At 39.4% G+C, this 20,069-nt stretch overlaps 1 protein-coding gene across 1 annotated transcript in view; it reads left to right on the forward strand.

Moving 5' to 3' along the window:
• TBC1D32 (TBC1 domain family member 32) overlaps window positions 1-20,069 on the forward strand; it is a 695,824-nt gene that overhangs the window by 233,077 nt on the left and 442,678 nt on the right. The window contains exon 15 of the mRNA XM_053710787.1: window positions 8,466-8,608. Coding sequence (XP_053566762.1) covers window positions 8,466-8,608 — 143 coding nt within the window. The remainder of the gene's footprint in view (window positions 1-8,465; window positions 8,609-20,069) is intronic.

Raw genomic sequence — 20,069 nt, forward strand, 5'->3', positions numbered from 1 at the left:
TAAATATATATTTTTTTTATTGGAATTTTTTTTTTAATTTCAACTTGTGGCATACATAGGTCAAAAAGAAAATAATTATAGCAGTAGCAAAAATACAATCAATAGTCACATTTAGGTTCAAATTTGTAAGTAGAAGCATGTAAATCTTGTTACATAGTTCAGATGATGTCCGTTTGCAGCGTGTATTGTAAGTCCGTATAAAAGTTCTAAAGTTTGATGCCACCTTTTGGACTCTGTTATCATGTTCTACTTGTAGCCCATTGCACTCTTATTTGCAAATTTCCAATACTTTTATAATGCACAAATATCAAATCCAACAAATGAAATCATAAACAATAAACAATAAATTCAATGTAATAAACAGTATGTAAGAATATATACAGATCCTGAACGGAACTGTTTATTTTGTATTATTGTTATATGCCGCCTTGGGGTATTATTATTAGTGTGAAGGATGGGAGATCCATAAATTTTGGTTAGTATTTATTATTATAGTGGGTGGGAAGGGGAACTTAGGGGAGCTTATCTTTTTGTACCATATATAAGGGAGTATTGGATGGGGGGAGCTGAGGTAGTTAGGTGGGTCTTGTATCCCATAGGAACATTATTTCTGCGTGTGTGTTGAGCATATTTGATATGAGGTAGTTATACCTTTCTAGTTTAAGGTTGTTCTGTGTTTCATGTAACCACATTTGTAGGGTGGGGTTGTTTCATTTTTCCACATTTGTGGAATAAGTTGGTGTGCACTATTTATCATAAAAATGTAACATGCAGTTTTGATTTGAGATTGGGATACCTATGACACAGGAATATTAATGGGTCAGGGGTTATGGGTGCCTAGAGTGTTTTGCATGTATAGTATGATAGATGTCCAGAAGGTTTGTATTTTGGGGCATGCCCACCAGATGTGGAACAAAGTACCTTCATTTGAGCAAAGCATCCAGCAACAGTTTGAAGAGTTAGGGAAGATGTATTTGATTAATAATTTGGTGTTAGTCTCTAAGAGTTTAGCCGAATGTGCTTATTTTTTTTTATAGAGGTAAAGATTGAGTGCCATTCTGCTGCTGGAATTAGAAATGGTCAGTCTCTATCTCAGTATTTGGTGAAGGTCGGCAAATCATTTTCACTTGGCGTGGTAAGCAGTTTGTAGGTCAGTGTGATGGATAGGTGAGGATGAGCTACACATCTTTTCAAACTGATTTTGTTGTCTTGTTAAGTTACATTTATGTGCAGTTTGGAGAAAATGGTTAAGTTGAAGATATCTAAACCACATTGTAAAGAATCCATCTCCTAGGTGTTCGATAGATTGTCTAGGTAGTAGCCTGCCATCTTCCACTAAAATGTATGTGGGTAGTAGGAGGTGTATGTCCTTGGTTCCAGTGGGGGTGAATGTGAGGCCTGGTTGGAAGCTGTTATTTTGTAATGAAGGTGTAATTGGGGAGGTTAATTTTGGGTGTGGTTCCGTTTGGTATTGGGAAGGGGTCAGACTTATTGTACTATATGTTCTGAGGTTAGAGTGGGCTGCTGCAAGAGAGCTTAGGGGGACTGTGAGGGTCATGAGAAGGTTGTTGGCAAATAATGCCAGTTTATATTCTGAGGTTTTGATTTTGATGCCTTCGACCAGTGGTTATGTGCGTAAGATAGTGGCAAGAACCGCCATAGAGAAAACATAATAGGGGTCTGGTTTCGTTTTGGATTAGGAAGGCGTTTGACAATAGGCCATTAACTTTAATTAGAACCACCATAGAGAAAACATAATAGGGTCTGGTTCCGTTTCAGATTGGGAAGGGGTATGACAGTAGGCCATTTACTTTAATTTTGACAGAGAGGGTGGTATAAAGAGTAGAGATTTTAGATAAGAATTCTCTGAGTAGACCAAATTTGTGAAGGGTGCATATTAGGAATGTCCAGTCTAGCCAGTCGAACGCCTTTTCGGCATCTGTGAAAAGTGTTGGGATTTTGTGTTGGGAGAAATAGTGTAGTAGGTGTAATGCATTAACCGTATTATCCTTATCTTCTCTCTGTGGTAGAAATCCTGTTTGGTCATTGTGAATATAGTATGGAAGGTATAGGTTGAGTCAGTTGGCAAGTATTTTTGAGTAAAATTTTAGGTCAACATTGAATAGGGAAATGGGTCAAAAGTTGGAGCGGGAGTCAGTTGGTTTACTAGGTTTGGGCAATACAGTTATATTTGCTTCTAACATGCTTGGTGGAAATGGGTGATCTGAGCCTATGAAGTTGAATAGTTTTAGAAGGTGTGGGGTGATATTCTGTTTGTATAGCTTGTAAAGAAATTACTAAAACTGTCTGGTCCAGGGCTTTTCCCTTGTTTGTGGGATTTGTTAGCGTTCTCTAATTCTTGTTGGTTTATGGCATGGCTTAAAACTTGAAGCTGTTCAGAGTGGATCTGGGGGAGTTGAAGCTGGTCAAGGTATTTGTTGCATATCTTTTTATGGTCCTCCATGACGCGGGTAGGGAATAAGTTATATAATATAGCATAGTATTTACATACTCGTTAGGTATTGATTTGGAGTTTGTTGTCTTAGTAGAGTCAATGAGTGTATATATGATGAAGTGAGTTAACGCTTTAGGGCTCTAGCTACAGTGGGTACTGAAAGTAATCACATTTTGTTGCTTTGCAGCCAGAAACAAAGACAGGCACAGTTTTTGTTTATCCAGTTGTAATAACTCAGTGCAACTTATAGCATCCAAGTGAAATATATAACACCAACATGTCAGGTAAAAATAAAGACAATTCAAAAACAGAATCACTGAGTTTCAAAAATTATTACCCCCTTGTGTCAGTATTTTTTTGAACCACCTTTTGTTTTAATTACAGCCTTTAGTCTGTTGGGATATGCCCCTACTAACTTTGCACATCTAGACTGTGCAATATTTGCTCACTCTTCTTTGCAGAACTGCTCCAGTTCTGTTACATTTGATGGTGACCGTTTGTGGACTGCAGTCTTCAAGTCATGCCACAGATATTCAATGGGGTTTAAGTATGTGCTCTGACTAGGCAATGCAAGGACATTCACCTTTTTCTCCTTCAACCACTATGTGGTCATTTTTGCTGTGTGCTTTGGGTCATTGTCATGTTGGAAGGTAAGCCTTCTTCCCATTGACAACTTCCTGGCAGCGGGAAGAAGATTTTCCTCAAGAATTTGTTGGTATTTTGCCCCATCCATTATTCCTTCTATCCTGACAAGTGCTCCAGTGCCTGCTGCAGAGAAACACCCCCCATAATAGGATATTACCACCTGCATGCTTTACTGTAGGTATGCAGTTATTTTTGGATGGTGAGCTGTATTGGATTTCCTCCAGACATATTGTTTGGTGTTGAGGCCAAATAATTCAATTTTAGTCTCATCTGACCATAGCACCTCACCTCACCTGAGTCACCTCAGTCGTGACTGCATGTGACCTTTCTTGAGTAGTGGCTTTTTTCTTGCAACCCTCCAATATAAGCCAAATTTGTGGAGAATTTGTGATATTGTTGTCACATGCACACAACTGCTTCAGAGTTGTTGTGGGCCTCTTGGTAGCCTCTCTGACCAGTTTCCTCCTGGCTCTTTTAACCAGTTTGGAGCGACGTCCTGATCCAGAGAGGGTCTTTGTCGTACCAAATACCTTTCACTTCTTAATAGACTTCACTGTGCTTATAGGCATTGATAAAGCCTTTGATATTTTTGTGTATCCATCTCCTGACTTGTGCTTGTCCGCAACATTATCCCGGAGACATTTTGACAGTGCATTGCCACCCATAGTTGATTGTTTGCTTCAATTGCACTACCAGGGACTGAGATGCTCCAGGAAAGCTCTTTTCATGCTGAGCTAATCAATATGCCCACAGTTGAAGGTCAAATGACTTTGTGCGCGCCTTTGAGTAGGTGATTAGCTACACCTAATTGAATTGTCTTTGTTTTTGCCTGACATATTGGTAAAATTAGGTAATATGAGACAGGACCACTGTTAGTGCTCTGGCATAGGGGTTAAACTGCTACACCCCAGAGTAATATGTGAAATACAAAAGGGATGCCAGCACTTGGATACAAAGTTATAAATTTATTATAGACCTGATAAAAATTGCGACGTTTCGGGGTGACCCCCCTTAATTATACAATTACACCCCCAAAACGTCACAATTTTTATCAGGTCTATAATAAATTTATAACTTTGTATCCAAGTGCTGGTATCCCTTTTGTACCTGACATATTGGTGTTATATCTTTAACGTGGATGTTATAAGTTGCACTGAGTAAATACAACTGGATAAACAAAATCTGTGTCTGTCTTTATTTCAGGCTGTAAAGCAACAGAATTTTTTTCAAAAGGGGGGTGTTTCTTTTCAATACCCCCTGTAATAGCCTACCTGGTTTGTTCCCTTTTATGTAGTATTTGTGACGTAGGAAGAACGCTGTGTTTTGGGTTTTAATGTCTAGGAAGTCATTGAGTTGCTGTCTGGCCTGGTTAAGTTTATTCTGTATTTCCAAGTCTGCAGGGTGTCCCTTGTGGAAGTAATCTAGTTTGGGTATATCTTGTGTTAGTATAAAGTAATTTTGTCTTGCTTGCTTGTTTTTAAAAGTTTTATGTTTCATTAGAATGCCCCTGATTACATATTTGTAAACTTCCCATGTTACAATTGGTGTGGTATCTTCGGTGGTATTGATAGCAAAATACTCTTGGAGTGCACATTCTATATTTATTTTAATCAAAGGGTCTGATAATAGTGTTTCGTCTAGTCTCCATTGGAAAGGATGTATTGGTATTGGGGGTCAAGCGAAGGAGCTGCTGACAGCTGCTGTCAGTTAAGTGGTCCGGCCACCTAATAGAATGATGTGTAAGAATCATAGGTTTAGTAGGGAGAGATTATCTGCCATAATATAATCAATTCTAGAGTAAGATTTGTTTGGATTTGCTTATGGGGTAAAGATGTCTCCATGTGTTGTGAAGGATTAGTAGTGATAAGTTGTTCCAAACAGAGTGTAGAGTGTTGCTCGGGAGTTTTATATGTGGATTAGTGCTGTCTATAGTTGGATTCAGTGGAAGATTAAAGTCTCCTGCAAGAATTAATGGACCTTTTAGATACATGAGTATATAGTTGCTTGTTTATTGGAAGAAGGATGCCTGGTTTGTATTTGGGGCATAGATGTTGACTAATGTTATTGGTTTCCCATATAGAAGGCCATGTAAACCCAAGTATCTGCCTTCTTTATCTTGATCTTTGTGAAAAGAGTTTAAATGGGGTTGATTTGTGATTTTTATGGGGTTACTGCTGTGAAAATTATTTGGGTAGTTGGATGAGATGTATTTGGGTTCATCTCTTATACTTAGCTATTATTAGAAACTTGGTATGCTAGTACAAGAATAACTGTTAGAGACTGTCAGCATCATCCTAATTAGTTTTACAGATGTTATGATGCAAATATTTCCAATGTTATAGAATTGTTTGACGATTACAAAACAAAATTCAATTGCTACCACTACATTGGGTCCAATGAGCTTAGTTTTAAAAAAATGTTTTATTTCAGCACACTCACAATCAACAACATTCTGTGTCAAGAAAAAAGTTTGAAATTGCAATATTTGTTGTAATGGAAGCTACACCAAAAATCAATATTCACTTGACTCAAATGGCCATTTCTATTATGTATAACAAAAACAAATTATGTTAAACTTTTAATGCAAAATATTCTAAAGAAAACCCTATTTAAAGGGACATAAAATGTGATAGTTTGCTAGGGCATTTTATTATTGCACTAGTGCTTGCACAGAAGTGTGTTAGCCTCTTGCAAAAGCGTTAAACACATAGTCAATGTCAGTTCTGAGACAGCAATACACATCTGTGCAGACCCAGATGTGCTCATAGGACATGTTTATTGAAAAGCCATTAGTGTATTGCTTTTCTGGAGATGACTTTGACTATGTGCTTAACATTTTGTTGGAGTTAAACACAGTTTTGTGTTGTAGATTATATGTAATCCAGGGGTCAACAAATGTGCTAAAAATTGGAAATTTAATTTACCACAAAACACAAAACATACCACACTTACTTGATAAAAGAACAGATTAACAATTTGTAATGTGATGTGTGTGTGTGTGTATGTATATATATATATATATATATATATATGTATACACACACACACACACACACACACATATACATACATACAAACAAATATGCCATGTGAGTGGTTTACACACATACACATTTTACAGCCTTACAGTCTACAAACTTTGTTGTCAAAGTGCCCTAAAGGCTGTAAATCACAATTGGCAGCTTGTAATAAAGAGCAGAGCAGCACATAACCTCCTCACCTCCAATGCCTTTATAGAACAAAAACATTCACCCTGAAGCAGAATTTAACCCCCTGGCTATCAAAATGCACTACAGCACATAACAAGTGAATACACTGCAACCCTCTCTGGTAGCCAAAGGGTTAAAGTGCTCTGCTTGTTATGTTGTCATTCTAGGCAGCATTAGAAGCCTTGTGCAGTCCTAACCTGTTGTTCTGAAGCTTTCATTCCTTCAACAAAAAGTATCTGAACCACATCAGCATGGAGCTTGGCTGTGTGAGGCAACAGAAGTACATAAAATAAAAGTGAAACTAAACATGCCTGGCGAAGATGGGAGGGGTTTAGTTTTAATCTTTGCCCCTCTCTCTTTCATGGCTCCCTCAACTGCTGTAACATATTCCCAATGAAACACTCAACTCTGTAAGCACCTGGCAGCACAATTCTTACTAAAATTAATGCCCTCACACAAAAAACAAAAAACAAAAAAAAAACATTTTTTTTATTTTTTTATTTTTTATCACTGACAGGCAGACGCCCCTCACTGCAAGGCGCCTGTAGGCACATGCCTACTGTGCCTAATGGGAAATCCGGCCCTGGTTAACACAGCTTGGCCTTGATGCCAAAAACTTTCAGGATGCGTGGGGATACCACAGTCTAAATAAACTATTTCAAATGCCAATATAAGGGTAATGGAAATACTTTTAAACAATTTAATACACTCCAGCAGGTAAAGTGGATCATTGGGAACAAATTAATGGGGAGAACATTTTTGAGTAAACTGTCCCTTTAAAGGGACAGTTAACACCAACATTTTTATTGTTTAGAAAGATAGATAACACCTTTACTACCCATTCCCCAACTTTGCACAACCGACATTGTTATATTTATATACATTATAACTTTTAAACCTCTAAATTTCTCCCTGTTTCCAAGCCACTAAAGACAGCCTCTTATCACATGCTTTTTTTATTTGATTTTCACAACAGGAGACTGCTAGTTGATATGGGCCATATAGATAACATTGGTATGCCGTGAAATGTTGGCAGACACTTCACTAATTGGCTAAAATGTAAGACAATAGATAATAAATAAAAAGTCATGTGATAAGGGGGCTGTCAGAAGAGGCATAGATACAAGGTAATCACAGAGGTAAAAAATAAAATTATATAACCATGATGGCTGTGCAAAACTTGGGAATGGGTAATAAAGTGATTATCTTTTTACAGAATAAAAAAATTGATATTGACTGTCCCTTGAAATTACCTTAGGAAGCCTTCAACTTTTTTTAAATGCATCTCAAAACTCTCTGGGACATAACAGAATATGTTCTATTTATTCATATATATATATATATATATATATATATATATATATATATATATATATATATATATATATATATATATATATATATATATATATATATAAAAATAATGGTATTGTGGTACAATATCTATCTGTCGATATACAGTATGTGTGTGTTCATATATATTTATGTGTGTGTATATATATATATATATATATATATATACACATCTTTAGCAATGTAGATGTATGCATCTCAATGTTAAAGCCCTTTGCCTGCCTTTTTTTTCTAACACCTGAGATCTCATATCTCTAAGCCCTTATAACTTTTTTGCAATATTTTTTGAGAAATAATTTAATATTAGATGTTGTTATTATGAATGTAAGTGAACGTTGTAATGTATTTTTGATGTGTTTTGTGACATTTTTTTGTTTAGCAAATCAGATAACCACAGCTTTGAGGACCCCCTAACCCGACAAGCATTTACTTTCAACTTGTAATACCAGCGCATATTAAACCTGCACGCAAACTAATGCAAAAACCTGATATTGCAGTCATAGCACTATTTTCTAATGTATATTTTTCCTCTGTCTCAATCCTGTAAAATCTTGAATATTTGGAAACTTTTACTAGTAACAGCATGAGCTGTATAGTATTATATAACTCATGCCAGGGAACAAACTTTTCCCAGTTTTAACAATTTTAGCTGTAAATTATTTTTACCTATATAAAAAAAACAAAAAACTTTTCTTTCAAAAATATTCAATATGGTGTTACCTTTGTTTATTTATTAATTAATTCACAGTTGCTAAATATGTGCCTTGTTTAATCTTTTAATATATTTATGATTATACTTGTAGGAAGCTATGCTCCTTCAAGCTTAGCTATGGAAGTACTCAGGATGCTTTGTGATCGCAAGGAATGTGCCAATGAATGTTTATTTACTGGAGCAGTTATTGATTCCCTTCTGTCTCCAGTACAAAAGCTTTTGAAAGGAAAAAAGGTTGGTACAATGTTTTTTTTTAAAAATTTTTATTAAATACTGAGTATATACCTCTTTGTTTAAGGGCTATTTTTTTTTAAATATTATTGTGTTTGTTTTTGGAGATGTTCAGAGTTATGTCTGTTCCTTAGTTAGAGGCAGTAGCCTGTATTCCATCACACCTTGAAGGAACATTAAACACTTTGAGATGATAATATAAAATGATAAATTGAATATATATGAAAAAGTCTGCAATATACTTTAATTATTTATTTTACCCCCCTTTCCTGTAATTCCATTCAGAAATTGTGAGCTTTTCAGCTTCTGTTAGAAATGGAAGTGCAGAACACATATTCCAAACAGCCATTGGCTGCACACTCTAGTGACCTATTTATAACTGTCCCTAATTGGCCACAGTAGAGAAGGTAACCTAAGTAACAACATGGCAGCTTTGTTTTATAGAAACTAAAATTTTACACTGAATTTGTCAATATTTAAACATCTAATGTTAAAAACTAAATTTTCATGTTATTCTCAGACTAATCTTTTTTGTTGAATACGTCATTCTAGCATTTGTTTAGTGTTTAATGTCCCTTTAATGCTCATTCAATACGTTTCACTGGTTTTTCAGATTTGAGCCCCTTACAATCTATTTTCCTTCTTAATATAAGAAGAGACCACGGCTTCATTCCTTACTGTTGGGAAATACTGAACCTGGCCACCAGGAGGATGCAAAGACACCCCAGCCAAAGGCTTAAATACCTCTCCCACTCCCCCCATTCCCCAGTCATTCTTTGCCTTTCATCATAGGAGGATGGCAGAGAAGTGTCAGAAGATTTCGGAGTAGTTCCTTAGGAGGGGTATCTGCCCTTTGATATGGTACTGGAGTTTTAAGTAGTCTTGTCAGCCTCTCAGTGAGAGCATTGACGAAAATTAGAGTTTGGAGATGCAGGGAAAGTCTTTCTGCGAACCCATCCAGACTGCCTTCTAACAGCTCCTTAAGTAAAAAGTGTTGACGAGTTTCACTGCCTGCTTGTTTTCTTCACTCAAGTTCATGTTAGGAGCGATGCTACAAGACTGTCACACTTGAGAGGCTGTGTTTCTGTTCCACAGCATGGATTCTGGTAAGTTAGTTTCAATTTTTACATATTTTGGAAACACTAGAAGACAGGGCCACAGTGTGGCTCCTTTTTTCTTAATAGAATCATGGGTTAATATCTTCTGAGGGGGATTATTGAAATAGTATGAAGTCATTCAAATGTGTTGCTTTGATTTTCTGCTGCTTTATGTGAGAGATTTTATTGGGCTCATAAACTGTTTGTTATGTGGCTGGAACACACAGGTTTTTTACTTTCACTTTGGCACGCTTTTTCTCATAGCAGGGGAAGTCCTGCCTTGCACACCACGTGACCGGGAGTGGTCTCACTTTCATTTCCTCTTTCCTGACCAAGCTGGCTGTTGGAGAAGACACTTTTTCTCTGTATTGTCTTTTGTCTGTATTGTCTGGGTCTAGGAGGTGGTGAGTGCCCCAGCCATTGGGAGTATAAAGGTGCTGTTTTTGTGAGTAATAAAAATATTGTTTTATTCTGTGTCCTACTGTCATTAGCTTAAGCTATGGAGGATTCTGATATTCTTGAGGGTACTCCCTCTATTCCAAATAGTAATACATATTTATATTGTGAAGAGGCCTTGGTATGCCCGCCCTCTCAACTATGTTCCACATGGCTTGACAAAGTTATTAGGTCTAAGAAGGTTAACCCCTTTAGTACCACTGAGCTGTCCACCTCTGAGGACTCGCCGTCCCGTGAGGTGCATACCCATCAGTCATCTCCCTCATCACATGCAGCTTCCCGTAGCACACCTGATCCTCCATCTGGAGGGAGCCTTTTACCATCAGACTTTACCACGCAGTTAAAAATTTCGGTTTCTGAGGCCCTCAGTGCTTTACCTCGCCCTGCCAAATGCAAGCGAATGGTTAGATATAGCTCTCCTGCCCAGGGGTCATCAAGTGATTTATTGGATTTATCTGTTTTTCAATTATCCAAGGATGATTCACACTCTGATGCTTCAGAGGGTGAACTTTCTAGGTCAGAGTCTGCTACCTCTAAGCCTCCTGCTGCGGAGGAACCAGCCTTTAGATTTAAGATTGAACACTTGCGTTTTCTTCTAAAGGAGGTCCTGTCTACATTAGAGGTTCCAGAGGCCAAGCTGCCTGATGAACCTTTGATTCCTAAATTAGACAGTTTACGAGAACAGGGTAGTGCTGTTAAGGTTTCCTGTTCATGTAAAAATGGCGAACATTATTTAAAACGAGTGGGATAGAATTAGATCTTCCTTTTCCCCTTCGTCTTCCTTTAAAAAATTATTCCAGGTCCCAGACTCTCAATTAAAGTTGTGGGGTTCCATCCCTAAGGTGGATGGTGCTATCTCCACGCTTGCCAAGTGTACTACTATCCCCCTTGAGGATAGCTCGTCGTTCAGAGAGCCGATGGATAAGAAGATGAAAAATTTTCTAAGAAAAATTTTTCAACATACGGGATATTTGTTTCAACCCGGCAGCGGCTGTTGCCTCAGTTGCTGGAGCTGCGGTCTACTGGTACATCTCCTTATCGGAATTGATCGAGGTGGAGGGTACCCTCAATGTTATCCAGGAAAAGAATTAAAGCCTTGAGAATTGCTAATTCTTTTATCTGCAATGCAAACATGCAGATTATTCGCCTAAATGCTAAGGTTTCTGGTTTTTCAGTTCAGACCCGTCGGGCGCTCTGGCTGATGTACTGGCCTGCGGATATGACTTCTATGTCTAGACTTCTTTGCCTTCCTTTTAAGGGAAATATTTTATTTGGTCCAGGCCTGGACTCTATTATCTCCATGGTTACAGGGGGCAAGGGTGCCTTCCTACCGCAGGATAAAAAGAACAAATCTAAGGGACAGAGTTCTAATTTTTGTTTTTTCATTCTGAGAATTCCCAATGACAACAGTCCTCCTCTAAGCCTGAGAGAGCCAAGAGGACTTGGAAGCCGGCTCAATCCTGGAATAAATCTAAGCAGAGCAAGAAGCCTGCGAGACCAAATCGGCATGAAGGGGCGGCACCCGATATGGCTCTGGATTGTGTGGGTGGCAGACTGGCTGTTTTCAGACGCTTGGTTCAGGGACATGCAGTATCCATGGGTCCTGGAGGTTATAGCTCAGGGATACAAGATAGGTTTCAAATCTCATCCACCCAAGGGCAGATTTCTTTCTCTCAAGCCTGTCTTCCAAGTCAGGAAAGAGGGAAGACTTTCTGGGGTGCGTGTCCAGCATCTGTCCTCCTTAGGGGTCATTGTCCCGGTTCCTATTGCAGAAAGAGGTTTGGGATACTATTCAAACCTGTTCGTGGTTCCAAAGAAAGAGGGAACTTTCCGCCCGATTCTGGACCTAAAGTGCTTAAACCAATTTCCAAAAAAACCCTTGTTCAAGATGGAGACAATAAGGTCCGTCCTTCCCCTAGTTCAGGAAGGACAGTTCATGACCACTATAGATCTGAAGGATGCTTACCTTCACGTTCCAGTCCACAAGCATCACTTCCAATTCCTAGGGTTTGCATTCCTGGACCAGTACTTCTAGTTCATTTTACTTCCGTTTTGTCTAGCTACTGCTCCAATGATTTTTACAAAGGTTATAGGGGCTCTTCTAGCCATTGCCAGAACACAGGGTATAGCAGTTGCTCCCTACTTGGTCGATATTCTGGTACAAGCTCCATCTTTTTTTCTAGTGGAGGACCATTTGGTATCTCTTCTCTCTCTTCTTCGATCTCATGGATGAAAGGTAAACTTAGAAAATAGTTCTCTAATTACAAGCACCAGGGTAGAATTCCTGGGTACTGTAATAGACTCCATATCCATGAGGATATTCCTAATGGACCAGAGACGTTGCAAGCTAGCTTCGGCATGTCTTGCCCTCCAGACCTCCTTAAGGCCATCTGTGGCTCAGTGTATGGAGGTAATTGGTCTCATGGTGTCCAGCATGTACATCATTCCCTTTTCCAGGTTCCGTCTCAGACAGTTGCAACTGTGCATGCTGAGGCAGTAGAATGGTGATCATTTGGATCTGTCTCAACAGATTTTTCGGGATAACCAGTCGAGAGAACCATTCTCTTGGTGGCTCTATCTAGATCATCTGTCCCAAGGGACATCCTTTCTAAGACCATCCTGGGAGATTGTGACTACAGATGCGAGTCTATCAGAATGGTGAGCTGTTTGGGGTTCCAAGAAGGCACAGGGCTTGTGGTCTCAGGAGGAACCCTCCCTTTCCGATCAACATTCTGGAACTTCTAGCAATCTTCAATGCTCTGAAGGCTTGTTGCCTCTTATGGAGGATAGTGCTCTTTGACATGGGATGGGAGTTTTAAGTAATCCTATCAGTCTCTCAGTGAGGGCCTGGATGAAAGTTAGAGTCCGGAGATGCAGGGAGAGTCTTTCCGCGAAACCATCCATACTCATATTAACAGCTCCACAAGCAATCAGCATTGTTGATCTTTGCATCACTGCCTGCTTTCTTCTCTCAAGTCCATGGCAGAGGCGCTGCAACTATTCGTCACACTTGAAGGGCCGTGTTCCTGTTCCACGGCGTAGTTTCTGGTAAGATCGTTTCATTACTTCATCAAAATCTACAAAGTATAATATGGGTCCTCAGTGAGGCTCCTTTAGTATCTTGGAATTGAGGGTTAATATCTCCGGAGGGGGATTATTGATCAGGGTTTTTTTTAATCATGTTTGTTATGTGATTCAATCTGCTTATGTGTAGTGTTAACTGGGCTCCTGGCTTGGAACATAAAGGCCTTTGGAAGTGACGCAACTTTATGGTTGGGTGTGTTTTTTTTGGACTGTACGGTTCACCTTGTGACTGGGCATGTTTACGACTTGGTCTTTTATTTCCGCATTCCTGACCGTGTGGCGATGGAAAAATTCTGGTCTGCCGGTGTCTAGTTCATAGGAGGTGGTGAGTGCCCCAGCCATTGTGGGTGTCAGATGCCATATTATTATATTCTCTATCCAGTTATGGAGGATTCTGATGCTGAGACTGTTCAAATTTCAGATTCAGATTCTTCGACTTGTGAAGAATGCAAATTGGCCCCGTTGACACAGGTCAATCAGTTTTGTTCTATATGCCATATTAGAGCACCTTGTTCCTCTGGGAATCAAGTGACCGCTGAGCCATCCGCCCCTGGGGGTTCTGCCCTCCGAGAGGCGAGTTCCCTACCGCTCTTTACTACTACACATGCGGGTAACCCAGATTATATTTATCCCTCCTTGCAGGCTAGCTTGTTCCCCCCAGAGGTTGCAGCATGTTTTCGCTTTCACATATTTTTGGCTATTATGCATCTGCAAAGTCCAGACCTTTATTTGCGTTTGTGCTTGTGCCCTATTTTTCCGGGTCACCCGACCTTATGTGGGCCTTTACAGTTCCCTGCGGGTGTAGCTGCCCCTGAGTGTTGTGCCTTTCGTTACAGAATAGCGCGCCTTCGCGTTTTACTCAGACACGTTTTTTGAGTTATTGGAGGACCCTATCCTTAACCCTTTAGTGACAGATGACGTACCAGGTACGTCAGTGAAAAACTGTCACTTAATGACAATTGACGTACCTGGTACGTCAGCCGGTAAAACGAGCACTGCAAGCGATCGGTGATCGCTTCAGCTGCTCTAACCGTATTGCTACAATGCCTGCATGTTGAGGCATTGTGCAATACGTAACTAAACTGCCGGGGAGCTTCAGATCTTAAACTCCCGGCAGTTTAGTGCATCGGAAGCATTTGATCGCTTCCGATCCTGGCCCCTGACATGCTGAGTGCCTTGTTGGGTAAAGGCACTCAGCATATGATGATTTTTTTTTTTAAAATAAAATAAAAAAAAAGGGAACTTTTGAAATAAAATTAATTGTTATATACTTTGCCTGCAGACAAGATGGTGTCTGCAGGCAAGATGGTGCCGGGTGCTGCCCTTCTAAGGGCATGGCTTCAGTCTGGAGGGTGTTCCTAGCTTGCCTCATCATTAGAGGCAGGCTAGTAACATCCAATCAGAAATTGCCTCTAAATGTGATCACTTGTTAGAGTGATCACCATTTGGTTGATCAAGTCAATATTTGTAAATATTGACTATGACCACCATGGATCTGCCTCCCTCTCCTCACTTGTTGTTTAGTGAAGGAGAGAGACAGATCTGTATTGAGAGGGAGAGTGCCATTGCATTTAAATTTTGAAAAATATCAGACCCAAAGGCTCTTTTCAGAGCCACTCTGTTGTTGGTGTATATATATATATATATATATATATCATTTTTAACCCCATCTGTGCCATTGATCTCTGCATAAGCATTGATCTTGCACAGGAGCACACAGCAGCACCTTTTTTGCTGTCTGCATTTTTTTTAGGGGTTAATTTAAAAATATAATTTTTTTTATTAATTTTTTTATATCACTGCTTTAGGCATTGATTATAGTTAATATTTTTAGGCGTTGATATCACTGCATTGATATACAGGCTCTTCTAAGAGTCATTAACACCTTCTGTGCGCAGATCACTGCTTTAGGCGGTGGTTAATATTTATTTAATTTTATTGTAAGACCCAAAGTCTCTTATAATAGCAATTAACCCCTTTTTTGCTGCAGATAACTGCTTTATCACTGCTTAGGCATTTATTTAAATTTATTTAATTTTTTTTTGTAAGAGCCATTAACGTAGGTTCTGTGCGTAGATCACTGCTTAGGCATTGATTAATTTTATTGTAAGACCCAAAGCCATTAACCCCTTTTTGTGCCGCAGATCACTGCTTTAGGCATTGATATCACTGCTATTTAATTTGTTTGTAAAAGCCATTAACCCCTTTTCTGCAGCAGATCACTGCTTTAGGCATTGATATCACTGCTATTTTTTTTTTGTGTAAAAGCCATTAACCCCTTTTGTGCCGCAGATCACTGCTTTAGGCATTGATATCACTGCTATTTAATTTGTTAATTTTAATTTTATTGTAAGACCCAAAGTCTATTATAATAGCCATTAACCCCTTTTGTGCTGCAGATAACTGCTTTATCACTGCTTAAGCATTGATTTAATTTTTTTTGTAAGAGCCATTAACGTAGGTTCTGTGCGTAGATCACTGCTTAGGCATTGATTAATTTTATTGTAAGACCCAAAGCCATTAACCCCTTTTGTGCCGCAGATCACTGCTTTAGGCATTGATATCGCTGCTATTTAATTTGTTTGTAAAAGCCATTAACCCCTTTTCTGCAACAGATCACTGCTTTAGGCATTGATATCACTGCTATTTAATTTGTTTGTAAAAGCCATTAACCCCTTTTGTGCCGCAGATCACTGCTTTAGGCATTGATATCACTGCTATTTAATTTGTTTGTAAAAGCCATTAACCCCTTTTGTGCCGCAGATCACTGCTTTAGTCATTGATATCACTGCTATTTAATTTGTTTGTAAAAGCCATTAACCCCTTCTGTGTGTAGATCACTGCTTTAGGCATTAATATATATTTATAATGGCACAGCGTTTTTATACTGCTGACGAGGCTTATGCCATCCTGGCTTCAGATTCTGATGCCTCTGCCTCTGACGTAGGCTCTGATTTTGACCCTGGTCAGTGCTCAGATACATCATCTAGTGAAATAAGTGTATCTAGAAATGAATCTAGTGCTAGTGATGTATCTGTGGCTTCTGAGCCCCCTGCCAGAAGGAGACGTGTTGCTCCAGCTGCTGAGGAGTGGGTAGTGCCTAATCTCCAGAGGCCAGATATCCCTCCTTTCACAGAAAATCCTGGCATCAATCTGGATGTCACAGGATTTACCCCCCTTCAATTTATGCAGCTTTTCATGGGGGATGATGTTTTGGGGAACATTGTCTCCCAAACTAATGTGTAGGCCCAGCAATTCCGTGCTGCTAAGCCTCAGTCTTTTTGGGCAAAGCAGCAATGAGCCCCCATTGACGTGTCAGAATTTCTAAAATTCTGGGCACTCACAATGCTGATGGGCATAATCAAGAAGCCATCCATCCGCTCCTACTGGAGCACTAGCCCCATCTGCTGTACCCCCATTTACAGACAGTCTATGCCTAGGCAAAGGTATGAAATGATACTTTGTTTCATGCATTTTAATGACAACAGCCTTTGCCTCCCTAGGGAGCATCCCCAATTTGACAGGCTGTACAAGATCCGCCCCCTGATAACCCACTTCACTGCCAGGTTTGCAGAGGCTTATACACCTGGAAAGAATATCTGCGTAGATGAATCCCTGATGAAGTATAAGGGAAGGCTGGGATTCAAGCAGTATATTCCTTCCAAGCGCTCCAGGTATGGAGTGAAAGTGTATAAGCTCTGTGAGAGCGACAGTGGGTATACTCAGGCCTTCCGGGTGTATGAGGGAAAGGATACCCAGCTTGACCCTCCAGGTTGCCCAGAACATATGGGAACCAGTGGCAAGATTGTCTGGGACCTAATTCAACCCCTAATGAACAAAGGGTACCACTTGTATCTTGATAATTTCTATACAAGTGTCCTTTTATTCAAACTACTGTATTGTTTTGATACAGTAGCTTGCGGTACTATCCGTAAGAACCGCATAGGATTCCCAGAGCAACTGTCACGCACCCGGCTACGAAGGGGGGAGACCTCAGCTCTGCGCCAAGAGGAGCTCTTGGCAGTCAAATTTAGAGACAAGAAGGATGTATACCTTCTCAGCACCATCCACACTGAAAGGACTGTGGAGGTCTCTGTACGTGGCACAGCTGAGGTCACAAACAAGCCAGTGTGCATCAAGGCCTATAACCGGCATATGGGTGGGGTTGATCTGGCAGATCAGCTGCTTCAACCCTACCTAATTATGCGGAAGACAAGGGCCTGGTACAAAAAGGTTGCAATTTATCTTATGCAAATTGCAACCTACAACGCTTTCTTGTTGAACAAAAAAGCAAATCCCGAAATGAAACTCACTTTTTTGCAGTTCCAGCTCCAGGTCATTTCGGTGATTTTGAACCAAGATGCACCTGCTCCCCAGGCGGTGATGGGGGAAAGTAGAGTTGGGGCTACCCACTTTATTTTTAAAATTCCTCATACTACCACACAGCAGAAACCACAAAAAAGACGCAGAATCTGCTATAAAAGGGGGCTGAGAAAGGATACCACATTCTACTGTCCTGATTGCCCTGGACAACCTGGACTCTGCATTGGTGACTGCTTTAAAAGCTACCATACATTGGTGAAATTTTAATTTTTTTTACATTTACTGTTCCTGAATTTATTTTTTATTTTTTACTTTTACTGCTCCAGACTTTTTCTTTGCAATAATTTACAACAGGATCTCCTAAATTAGAGTAAAAAAGCAGTGTGTGTGTAAAACTGAAAATTGAAAAATTACCACCATACACTGTCTCCAATTTGTTTGGCTAAAACGGTTCCATCAAAGGCATCAAAGCACTCCATATACAATACCTTGGGGTGTCAACATTTCAAATATATACACTTTCATGCCAATAAATAGACCTGGGGTATGCGATTGGCCCCCAAACTAAAGATAGGCCTATGAGAAGAAATACCCTCACTTTTAACTAAAATTACAAGACATAAAATTCTAACAGAACCTTCCCAAACTTCTGGGAAACCTATACATGGGGGGCATAGGTGTACTCAGGAGGTCTTATAGAAAAAAACCTGTATTGTGTTTTTGCAATAACTTACAACAGGCTCTCCTAAATTATAGTCAAACAATGTAAAACTGAAAATTAAAAAATTACCACCATACACTGTCTCCATTTTTTTTGGCTAAAACGGTTCCATCAAAGGCATCAAAGCACTCCATATACAATACCTTGGGATGTCTACATTTCAAATATATAAACTTTCATGACAATAAATAGTCCTGGGGTATGCGCTTGGCTCCAAACTAAAGATAGGCCGATCAGAAGAAATACTCTCACTTTTAACTAAAATTGCAAGTCATAAAATTGTAACAGAACCTTCCCAAAATCCTGGCAAACCTATACATGGGGGGCATAGGTGTGCTCAGGAGGTCTTACAGAAAACAACCTGGACTGTTTTCTTGCAATAACTTTTACCACGTTCTCCAAAATCACAGCCAAAAAGCAATGTGTGTGTAAAAATAAAAAATACCACCACACACTTTCTCCAAAGACTGGCGATTGAATTAGTGCATGGAAAGTGTTAAAATACCAGCATTTGAAATACCCTAGGGTGTCTACTTTTCAAAAATATATGGTTTGTTGGGGGTAAATTACATTGGCTGGCTTCAGAAATGTTCCAAATAGGACATGGGTGCATGATGACAGATGTGAAAATTTCAAGTTGGAAAACTGGAATGCGCCCCCTAAAAATAAGGCCTTTTAGCCCCCAGGGAACCCAACACACCTATACATGGGTGGTATCACTGTACTCAGGAGATGTTGTTGAACACATATTGAGGTGTTTTTTGACAGTAACACATAACAGGAATTGAGAATCCATGCCTAAAGTACAATGTGTATGAAAAATAACACAAAAAAATGACTACCCAAAAGTTTGCCAAAGACTGGTGCTTGAATTAGTGCATGGAAAGTGTTAAAATACCAGCATTTGAAATACCCTAGGGTGTCTACTTTTCAAAAATATATGTTTTGTTGGGGGTAAATTACATTGGCTGGCTTCAGAAATGTTCCAAATAGGACATGGGTGCATGATGACAGATGTGAAAATTTCAAGTTGGAAAACTGGAATGCGCCCCCTAAAAATAAGGCCTTTTAGCCCCCAGGGAACCCAACACACCTATACATGGGTGGTATCACTGTACTCAGGAGATGTTGTTGAATACATATTGAGGTGTTTTTTGACAGTAACACATAACAGGAATTGAGAATCCATGCCTAAAGTACAAAGTGTATGAAAAATAACACAAAACAATGACTACCCATAAGTTTGACAAAGACTGGTGGTTGAATTAGTGCATGGAAAGTGTTAAAATACCAGCATTTGAAATACCCTAGGGTGTCTACTTTTCAAAAATATATGGTTTGTTGGGGGTAAATTACATTGGCTGGCTTCAGAAATGTTCCAAATAGGACATGGGTGCATGATGACAGATGTGAAAATTTCAAGTTGGAAAACTGGAATGCGCCCCCAGGGAACCCAACACACCTATACATGGGTGGTATCACTGTACTCAGGAGATGTTGTTGAACACATATTGAGGTGTTTTTTGACAGTAACACATAACAGGGATTGAGAATCCATGCTTAAAGTACAATGTGTATGAAAAATAACACAAAACAATGACTACCCAAAAGTTTGCCAAAGACTGGTGCTTGAATTAGTGCATGGAAAGTGTTAAAATACCAGCATTTGAAATACCCTAGGGTGTCTACTTTTCAAAAATATATGGTTTGTTGGGGGTAAATTACATTGGCTGGCTTCAGAAATGTTCCAAATAGGACATGGGTGCATGATGACAGATGTGAA

Source organism: Bombina bombina, chromosome 4 (assembly GCF_027579735.1).
Source record: "Bombina bombina isolate aBomBom1 chromosome 4, aBomBom1.pri, whole genome shotgun sequence".
NCBI lineage: Eukaryota > Metazoa > Chordata > Amphibia > Anura > Bombinatoridae > Bombina > Bombina bombina.